This window comes from Panthera leo, chromosome D1, assembly GCF_018350215.1.
Source record: "Panthera leo isolate Ple1 chromosome D1, P.leo_Ple1_pat1.1, whole genome shotgun sequence".
NCBI lineage: Eukaryota > Metazoa > Chordata > Mammalia > Carnivora > Felidae > Panthera > Panthera leo.
This window is the reverse complement of record NC_056688.1, coordinates 102,437,114-102,447,418: the sequence shown is the minus strand read 5'-3', so window position 1 is coordinate 102,447,418 and position 10,305 is coordinate 102,437,114. Positions and strand designations below refer to the sequence as shown.

At 57.8% G+C, this 10,305-nt stretch overlaps 1 protein-coding gene across 1 annotated transcript; it reads right to left on the bottom strand.

The window, feature by feature from the left end:
• Positions 1–1,394: 1,394 nt before the first annotated feature.
• On the bottom strand, positions 1,395–9,468 carry SMTNL1 (smoothelin like 1). Its single transcript, XM_042906595.1, has 8 exons — positions 9,445–9,468; positions 6,622–7,299; positions 6,233–6,365; positions 6,088–6,142; positions 4,536–4,694; positions 4,258–4,372; positions 3,980–4,131; positions 1,395–1,630 (listed from the first exon to the last, which is right to left on the bottom strand). The coding sequence occupies exons 1-8, from the start codon at positions 9,466–9,468 to the stop codon at positions 1,486–1,488; spliced, it is 1,461 nt and encodes a 486-aa protein (XP_042762529.1). The 3' UTR covers positions 1,395–1,485.
• Positions 9,469–10,305: the final 837 nt, after the last annotated feature.

Sequence of the window (10,305 nt, the reverse complement as noted above, 5' to 3'; positions counted from 1 at the left end):
AGAGAGAGAATGGAGGAGATGCAGAGAGAGAGGGACAGAGGATCTGAAACGGGCTCTGCACGGACAGCAGAGAGCCCGATGCAGGGCTTGAACTCACGAACTGCAAGATCACAACCTGAACCAAAGTCGGATGCTCAACCGACTGAGCCACTCAGGCGCCCCACATGCGGTCCCATTAGGTTACCAGTTTCTGGGGGCCAGGCTTCAGCCTGGGAGGAAGCCCTCCAGCTCCCAGTCCAGGATGACCACAGAAACCATCTGCTTGTCCAGCCATTAAAGTCACAGATGAATTTGGAGACCGGCTGAGTGTTTATTGAGAGGATGGTGTGGTTTCCTCAGGAGAAGGTGAGGCTGAGGGTTAGCTCCATGTACGAGAAAAGGTGTGGCCCTGTTCCCCAGAACTGGTGGCTCTCTGGGCTTCGAGCTTCGCGTAACCCCAAACACGGTGGGCAAAGCTGGCCATGAGGGACTAGGCTGTCAACATGCCCCCACTTTACAGATGAGGCAACTGAGGCCCAGAGTGCTTCAGTGGGTTCCCGGGTCCGCTCTGCCAATCAGGGCAGAGTCCACACCTCCTGCCGCAGTGCCAAACCGGCTGGATTTCGTTTGTGTTTTTCACGAGCTGTTCTCATCCACACACAAAGCTCCAAAAGACTGATAGAGCCAGACAGGATTGTCAGCAGGAAATTATAAGCAGCTCAGGGGGTGCGTCTCTAATGAGCAATAGAAAAAACAAAGCCAAGCCAAATCTTCAGCCCAAGCAGAAGGGATTAACTTAACCCGGAGGAAGGACTTTCAGGGGCCAGTGGTTCTAGGCTGCGGGAAAACCAGCACTTTAGACACAAATGTAGGGTATCTTTGAGTTGAGGGAATCGCCCCAGGCCCCACTAACCTAGTTTGAAGTTTCTAGAGAATCTTCTAGCACCTGTTCTGGAATTCCCTAATTTGGGAGAAGTGTGGAAAGAGGGAAGAGAATCAGGAAAAACACCACCGATGGCTCAAAACATACAAATGCATTTACTTTCGGCCTCACTTATCGAACACTTGATGTGACAGGCACCAGGCAAAGCTTTCCATTCATTTCATCGTCTCGTTTAACCCTCCCAACAGGTCCACGAGGTGTGACTGTTCAGATGGTAAACTGAGGCTCAGAGAGGTTAACTCACTGGTCTGAGGTCACACAGCTGCTTAGTGGTGGGACCCAGGCCCTCGTACTTCCCGAACGGTGTCGTGGTTGTTGAGAAGATCGTGTCCGGTGAGGAAGCCCGGCGGCCGGGCTTCATTACCCCAGAGTGAGCGAGGTTCCTGGGTGGGGGGGTGTAGGGTGCACCGAAGGGCCAGACAGGATTTTACAAAAGTACCTTTAATGCGTTTAAGACTGATGCCACCTGCCCTCGCTCGAGCCCCAGCTCCGGCGGCCTCGGGGGGCCGTGGCCGGTCAGCCGGGCGTCCCGCCCCCCTCCGCCTGCAGCGCCGGTCAGCTCCTCATTTCTTCTTGGTCTTCACCAGTCCCTTCTGCACCAGGCTGCGGTACAGCTCCTGGATGTAGGTGTAGACGCACTTGGAGTCGGGCACCGCCAGCCGCACCATGTCGTCCACCTCCAGCAGCTGGGCACAGTCGGCCAGTTTCCTGAGGGGCAGGGGTGGGGGGTGGTGAGGAGCAGAGCCAAAGCCGAAGGGTGTGGGGGGCAGGGGGACAGGGGGGCAGCCCAGCAAGGATGAAACCCACAGAACTGTGTGTGTTGGAGCGGGGAGGTCGTCTCGGCCGGCCGTCCTATTGTACAGACGAGATCACCGAGGCCCTCGCGGTCCACACTCAAACGCAGCTTGGCCTGATTCCAAGCCCCTGTTTTCAGTGCACCGTGCATGCTCGTGTGGGAGGACCCCTGGTTTCCAGTTCTGCATGCTCGTGTGGGAGGACCCCTGGTTTCCAGTTCTGCATGCTCGTGTGGGAGGACCTCTGGTTTCCAGTTCTGCCTTAACCTGCCCCTTCCACGTGCTGGCACACCTGTCATCTGGGCGGCCAGGCCCCTCGGTAAGAGTTTAGAGCATGGAACCCCAGTCCTAGCCAGAGCGCGGCTCGCATCATCTGCACCATCGCAGTCTCCATATTCATGCAGTCTCTACGTGTTTCCTGAGGACCTACTATGTGCCGGGCACTCGCGTGGGGAATTCAGCACCGTGCAAAACCCAGACTCCCTCACTCGTGTCGCTGACAGTCTTGTGGCAGAAGACAGGCAGTAATCAAACATGCCACAGACAGCGCGTCAGATGGTGAGAGGTGCTACGGAGAAATAAGGCAGGGAAGGGAGATAGAGTATATCCCTATGTTAGGGGGTGTTTTTTTTAATAGGGTGCTCAGGGAAGGCTTCTTAGAGTAAATCATGTGCGTGTCTGAGGGAAGAGGATTCCAGGCAGAGGAAACAGCATGTGCAAAGGCCCTGAGGCAGGAGTGCTTCGAGTGTTTGAGGGACTGCGTGGAGTTTAGCAGCAAGTCCTCTTTTTCTAACTTCCCGGCTGCTCTTCAGGGCCACGTGCTGCTGGCTTTGCTGAAGCCGATAATCGGAGCAAACCACTGTTGGGGCCTTGGTACCACATGCCATGTACTTTATCGGGGCTTCCCCGGGAGTGGTCTCATGTACTCCCCGCCTCCATCCTCAACCAGCAGAAGAGGAGCTGGAGACTCAGAGCATTTGGGGGATTTCCTCAAGGTCACAGTGACACAGCTGGAATTCAACCCTAAGCCTGTCCCTGGAACCCTTGCTGTGCAGCTGGGTCTCGGCGGTCCCAGCCTGCCAACCTGCCATGGGTGCCGACCGTAGGCGAATCTGGGGGCCCGGCAGAAATCCTCTCTCGGGGCTCACGACGGCTGGGCTGAAACCCAAGCTGGACTGGCCTGAGAGTCAGGAGGGAGGCACAGACTGGAAGATTTCCTGGAATGGGCTATGCTCCCTGCCGCCCAATGCGGTTGTGTCAGCTCTGGGGTGTGGGTCAGGGTGCTGGTCCCCTACACGGGAGAAGCTTCATTCCCGCAGGGCCTGGGGGGTGGGGCCGGGCTCCTCGGGCAGCACAGGTGATGGAGCCCTCTGGGGGCCCGGGGCACTGCTGTTCCCCCTCATCCCAGGATTCCGTGGTGATCAGGTGAGTTCTCGAACGGGGCAGTGGGAGGCGATGGCTGTGGCAGGGGCCCCCTTACTTTGCACGCCTCATCACACCAAACCCAAAGAAAAGCGAAGTCAGCCGCCAAGAGTCACAGCGCTGAGAAGGAGGGGGCAGGATTCGAGCTCGGCAGGTCGACCTCTGCATCCTCCAGCCCCACGCATCCCCACCAACATCCTTCCCTTTTTGCTCCTGCCCGATGCTTCTTGGCAGCTCGGCATCATCACCTGATGGTTCAGTTTGCCTGCCTGCAGCTCTGGCTTGGAACCATGGCCCGGCAGCAGCAGGAGGAGGACAATGACCTGTGTCCTGCAGGCCGGGGACACGTGGTTCCTGATGTTCACTCAGAGTTCTCAGTCTCGACTGGGGGGGTTCACTCCCATGTCACGGCCCTGCCACTGCCCTCCTGTGTGAACTAGGATGTCGAGTGACCCCACTACTGCTACCCACACCGTAAGACTGCTGACAGGATAGAATGAGAGGGGACCCAAGGAAAGCGCTCAGCACGACACCCAGCACCTAACCACCCTCAAGTCATGGGGCTTCTCGTCATCATGACAGGTGCTTCTGACCCCAGAGCAGGACGGGGTGCTCCTGACCTCCTCGGCTTCCCACCCCAGGGCACTCACTCCATCCCTTGGCAGGAAAACGTGAACCTGAAAGGGATCTTCTGGAATATCAAGGCTGATGGTTTTCCAATTGCATCCTTGGTGCCCGAGGGCCCCATACATATGCCTCAGGGAGCATCCTGGGAAGGGTGTTGGGTGCTGAGCTGGTGTGCTCCAGGAGCCCCTCCCGACCTAGAAAGGTCCCCCCTTACTCAGCGGTAGAGAAGGCCAGGGTGAGGTTGTGTCGGCGCTGTGAGGGCTCCAGGGCAGCGTAGTCAAAGGCATCGGGGAAGAACTTGTGGATGAGGGCGCAGAAGGCCATGCCACTGCTCCAGCTGGAGGAGAAGTTCTGGATGTCCACGTGCTGCAGGGGAGGGAGCCCAGAGCAGGCCTTGGTGAGCCTGGACGTTGCCTTGGGGCTCGGCCCCGCTCAGACCTGCCGCCCCAGGGAAGGGTCCCCTGCCCCACATCGCCCCTGCTCTGTGCCCACCTCGTAGTTTCTGGTCATGGCCCGGCACCACTCCAAGAGCATGTTCTTGACACTGCCAATGGCTGCCCCCGCTGCCTTCGTGTTTCGAAACAGGGCCGTGGGGCCCGAGGCTGCCCTGCAGGGAAGGGGTGGGATGGAGAAGGCCAGGCCAAAGACGTGAGACCCCACAGGAGGTCCCATCAGGGAGGAGCCCCGGACCCAGACATCAGTGCCCCCACCTCGGCCGGGCCTCCCCTCCGCAGTTCCCCGGGGAAAGCCCAGCGCAGCCCGCACCCTACCCTCCGAACTTGTCCACGATGGCTTTGCGGTTCTGTGCACGGGGCCCCCGGGGCCGGGCAGGGGCCGACACCCTGCGCTCCGGTGCCTTCTCTTTCTTCTTCTCCTGTGAGGGAGGGGGCTCCGTGGGAGTCTGGGGTGCATCGCTGGGTGAAGACTCACTGTGGGGAAGGTTCAGAGAACTGTGAGAGGGGCTGGGAGCCGCCACTATAGGGTACAGGGCGGGGGGCAGGGGGCTGGCCAGGGTGGGAGGCCTAGGAAGCCACAAGAGGCCTAGGAAGCTGAGGTCCCCACTCCCTGAACACATTTTCTCTGTGCCCAGCACTGGGAGGCGGGTCAAGACGGGATGATGAAGTTCGGTGTAACTTTGGGAGCATGTGGTCTGGTGAGATACGTGGGCGGAACTAAGATAAGTGTGACGTCTGACGGGAGTTTGAATCCTGGCTTTGCCTCTTATTTGATCTTGGGACTATCCTGTCACTTCTCTGAGTCTCAGCATCCTCGTCTGTAAACTGGGGACGAGAAGAACTACCTAAGGGGGCTCTACGGCTTGAGAGCGAGGGGGAGTGGAGAACACCCAGCTCTGCCTGTCACGTAACTGTCCCGAGTGCTCAGAGAACACTGACCCATTACCTTTCCCTACAAAAGCGACGCGGAGGTGAATTTCAGGTCAAAATAAAGGAAGCTTCTTCTAATGGGTTAAGTTACGCGATGGCAAGAAAGCTCTCACTTTATCCAGCAACTGCTGTGTGCCAGGCACTGTGCTAAGGGCTTTATACATTTTATTTTTATTTTTTGAAGTTTATTTATTTATTTTGAGAGAGATGGAGACAGGGCCAGAGGGGGAGCGCAGAGCCTGACGCGGGGCTCGAATTCACGAAACCGCGAGGCCATGACCTGAGCCGAAACCACAAGTCGGTGCCTCACCAACTGAGCCACCCAGGCGCCCCTATACATTTTCTTTTCAAGTAATCTCTCAGCCCAGCGTGGGGCTCGAGCTCATGACCCCGAGATCAAGAGTTGTATGCTCTACCGACCGAGCCAGCTGGGCGCCCCAAGCGCTCTGTACATTTTATGTGACTTAAGCCCCACAGTAATCCTCCGAGGTAGGCACGGTCACGGTGCCCACTTGGCAGAGGAGGAGAAAAGTGACAAAACCAAGGTCACACAGTTGGTAAGTGGCAGAGTCATGGTCTGAACTCAGGCTTTCTGCTCATGCTCTGTGGGTCGTGCTGACGTTAGGGAATGTGCCGAGCCACTCGACGAGGAGCCCCGTGGACGAGGAGCCCCGTGAAGATCTGTCAAGGACGCCGAGGACGAGGAGGCTTTAGCAGGGGAGTGGGAGCGAGTGGACGAGGCACGCTCCCCCCTCCTTTGCTCCCATTCTCCGGCTCCTTTGGTTTTGTGGGCTCTGCCCTGGGACAGGGGACCGAAAGCCAGGAATCCTAGAGCATCTCAAGTTCAGGCACCAAGGAGACCCAGGCTCGGGGGTAGACTTTGAAAGGAGCGTGTGGTAGAGGGAGTTGGAGCTGGGGCCCCAGACCTTGACATTACCTGGCCGAAGGACTGGTCTCTCCCGAAGCTGCTGCGGTGTCTGGACCCAACCCACCTGGAGGAAGGGAAAGGGAGGGAGAGAAGCTGGAGCTCCCCTGTCGTGTTGTCTGCGCCCCCCTCAGGGGAGCTCCTTGGACTCACTCACCTGGGCTGAGGCCACTGCCCTCCTCCGTGGGGCTCTCGAGCCGCTCCTCGGGGGAGCTAGGAATCACTCCTGCTCCTTCCTCCGACTCTCTCTCCACACCCTGGTCCTGCTCTTCCTGGGGACCACCTGACTCCTGGAACAAACACGATCTGTGCGGGCTCATGGGCACACAAGCGCCTGCCCAAGGCTTCGTGAGGACTGCAGAAAGATCTAGAAGGCAGCCTGGGGCCACGGGGCTACGTCCCCCACCCCAGGCTCTCAATGTCAGTGGGAAGACTGGACTTTCTCAAAGGAACAACGGGGGGCGGGGCGGGGGCTTGCTTCCTGGGCTGCCGGGGACTCCAGAACACCGTGGGGGCCTCCTGCCTCCCCTCCTTTGCCAGACTCACCGCCTCCTTCACGTCAGCCTCCTGAGGCTCAGCCTCGGCCTCCTCCTCTTCCACGGCAGCCTTCGTCTCCGAGTCCGACCCGGCCTCTGGGGCACCCGCTTTCCCTTGAGCTTCCGCTGCAGGCCCCTCCGGCTTGTCGCTCTCCTCCTGAGAGGCCGCTGTGGCCCCCTCCTTCCCATCAGCCTCCTCGGCCCCAGTCTCGGCCTCCCGCTCCCCAGTGGCCTGCTTGGGCTCAGCCTTGGCCTCCTCACTCACGCGGGCTTCCTCCCTAGATTCAGGCTCGGCCTGCTTCTCGTCAGCCTGCTGCTTCTCGGAGGCCGGCGTGGTCTCCTGCCCTTCCTTGGCCTCCTTGGGGTCAAGCTGGGTCTCTTCCTTCCCATCAGCGGTCTCCTGAGGAGCCGCCGTGATCTCTTCCTTCCCGCCGCCCTCCTTGTGAAGTTCTGCCTCCCCTTTGGCTTCCGCCTTGACCTCATCCCACCCGTTTGCTTCCCCTTGAAATTCAGCTGACGTGCTGGCCTCGGCCAGCGCTCTTTCCGGAGGCCCCTCTTTGAGGATCTTCTCCGCTGTGGCTTTGGCCTCCTTTTCTGCAGAGGCTCCACCTCCCTGCGTCACCGGGGCCTCTGCGGCTGGGGAGACAGTGGTCCCGTCCTTGGAGGGCTCCCCTGCCTTGTGCTCCATCTCTGGAAAGTGGAGACAAGCAGACCTGTCGTGCCCCATTGCCGTGTGAGGTGAAGGCCCCACGCTCGGAAAGCACTGGCCCCAGAGTCTGGAGGCCTGCTGTTTAGTCCCGGGTCCCCCAATGCCTGGGCTTGTGACTTGAGCAAGACATGATGTTTTCTCGCTGTGATAAAGTGAAGGGGTACAGCGCTGTACCCCAAAGGGGTACAGGGCCACGGTGACTTGACATTGGATGGCGCCCCCCTAACAGCCCTCTGCGGGCTGTGGCTTGGGCTCTAGAGAACATTAGATCCTATGATGCCTCTTCAATGAGTTTGCCTCTTTCTGAAGAAGCCAACGAGATGGTTACAATGTGTACAATGTGGTGCCGGCGTCGGGGAACACCTGTGGGACAGAGGCTACTCTCCGGTTTTAATGGAGCCCAAAGCAGGCGGGAGTATATAGATAGAATGTGATAGGGCTGTTCTGTTTCCACTGTACTTATGTTTACAGTTCCTTTCTCTTCCTGGCCGGTGATATTGAGTGTCCATTTCCACTAGGGAGATAAGGTTTCTTTTAAAAATACATTTATTGAATTTAAAAATAAGTTAATTCAAAGGAAGGCATTCAGGAAAGGATACAGGTGGTACAGATGTGGCTTAATTCCGGGGGTGGTGTAAAAATGCCAGAAATCTGGGAAAACCTGGGCCAGCTGGTGTCTGGGTCTCTTCCAGCTGCCCCAGCTTTGGCACAGTCCACCTGTGGTTCTCAGAAAAGCCGGGCCTGGACACGGAAGAGTTTGTTTTGGTGAAGAATAGAAACATACTCTCCCTAACCTCTGCCAGAGACATCTGAGCCTCCGACTGCCAGGGACGAGTCGGGGGAGAGGGACATTATGATACCTCAACGTGAGGTTCCCTATCCAAGTACTGTACCTACTGTAGGATGTACAAAAACAGGTGTGTGTGTGTGGGGGGGGGGGACAGGGCCACCTCCTTCATCCCCCTACCCTTCTTGGGTGTCTGTTTACAAAGAAAACAATCCTCAAATAGTGTTCAGGGCATGACTCAGACGGTAAGAGAAGTAGGCGCTCCTGTCACTGGCTAAAAATACCTCCTGCCCTCTGCGACGCCACCATTCTGGGCGACGGTACCCAGGGCACCCGGGCAGTTGGGACAGGGGCAGGAAGACAGGCGGACTGGTGACAAGGCTCTGTTCCTGCCACCCACTCGGGTCTTACTGCTTCCAGTCCGGATCCCTGGGGTCCCTGGATTCGGTGCCCCCACCATTTCTGAGGAAGCCGGCTAGAATTTACAAAGATGCTCGCACCCCTCCCGCTAGAGCCCCTTCATGGTTGAGCGGCTCCAGCAATGGATTAACTGGAAACTAACCAGCAGGATGGAATGCACATCAGCAGGGAGCCAGGAGGCTGAGAGCTGGCTTGACCCCCCATCTCCTGGTCGCTCCCTCTGAGACCTGAACAGACCCTTTCCTTCTCAAGTGCTCAGTTTTCACTGACAAACATAGGATTCATCTAGATCAGGTTTTCCAAACTGTTCTGTGGAAAACGAGGGCCTCCTGAGACATTAATAGGGGCTGGGATTGGGGGGATGTAGTCTCTGGCTGAGGTTATTCCAGAAACGGCCTACTCTTTACCCTTTTAGAGATACACAACTTCTTTAGCACGTAAGTGAATTCTAGATACCCCATAGTAAGGGAAATCTTAACTTTGGCGCGCCTGGGTGACTCAGTCTGTTACGCATCCGATTTTCTTTTCTTTCTTTTTTTTTTTTAAGTAGGCTCCACGCCCAAGGTGGGCCTTGAACTCACAACCCTGAGATCAAGGGTCACGTGCTCTACCGACTGAGCCAGCCGGGTAAGTGCCCAGAAGGGAGTGCTCGGCACACATCAGCTCGTAATGTCCTGACCCAGCCACGAGGGCAGTTAGTTGGTGAGACAAGGCAGAGAGAATGGAAGGCCAGTAAGATGTCCACAAGCCCCTTTTACACCTCGAAGCACGGTGGTGCTTGGCGGAGACATAGGGGAGGGCTGCAGCCATCTTTCCCTTTGTCTACATGCCTCACACTGTGGGGGAGGCGGGGGTGGGGAAGGACAGGCAGGTGCACACACACACACACACACACACACACACACACACACACACACCCCTCCGCCGTCCTGCGTGTTCATCACCTCAGCTTTCCGCCCCGCAGGCTCGTCATAAATAGATAAGGAGTGAAGAGACTCAGGAGGTGAGAAGCCAGGATAGCACCATCCCACCCCAACACTAACGATTCTACAGGAGGTTGACAGCTTACGGTGTGGTGCCCTGTTCCACCTCACTCATTCCTCGCTCTCGCCCTTGGAAGTAGGCGTTACGGGCCCCATTTTACAGATTGGGCACTTGAGGCTCGCGGAGTTGGAGTCCCTTGAGTAAAGTCACAGGACAATTGAATGGTTCAGCCATATCTAGAATCCAGGTCTCCTGACAACCAGCCTGGCGCTGCCGCCCACAGGGATGCGGCTCCCACCAGCTCCCCAGCCAGGGGCCCAGAGTGAGGGCCACCCCGCTGGCAGGCGAGGGCGGTTGGCTGTGGCTGACGAGTGCAGCTCTCTCTCTACCATGCATGGCAGGCGCTGTCCTCCCTCCCTTCCTCCCTCTTCTCTTCCCTTCCTCCTTCCTCCCCAGGAAGCCTACTTTTGTATCCCTTTCCCTTTCTGGGTTTCTCTCGGCTGACTGGGAGAAAAAGAACCCAGGAGCTGGAGTCCCAAGCTGCAAATGCTGTAGACGACGCTTTATGGTTCTGTTCATGAGACCCCGAACCCCTGCCTCCCACCCTGTCTTCTGGTGGTCCTGAGGCTGCCACCATCCCCCACGCCAGCCAGTGACCCTCCCTTGGAGAAACCAGTCTCAACTGCTTAGAGAGTCTGCCTCCCACCCCAGCTGGCCTGGACTCCCAAGACCCTCTCTGCCCCTGTCCGGTCCTCCCTGTGAATGGCCACCTGTGGGCTGATCTCTAGTTTGCC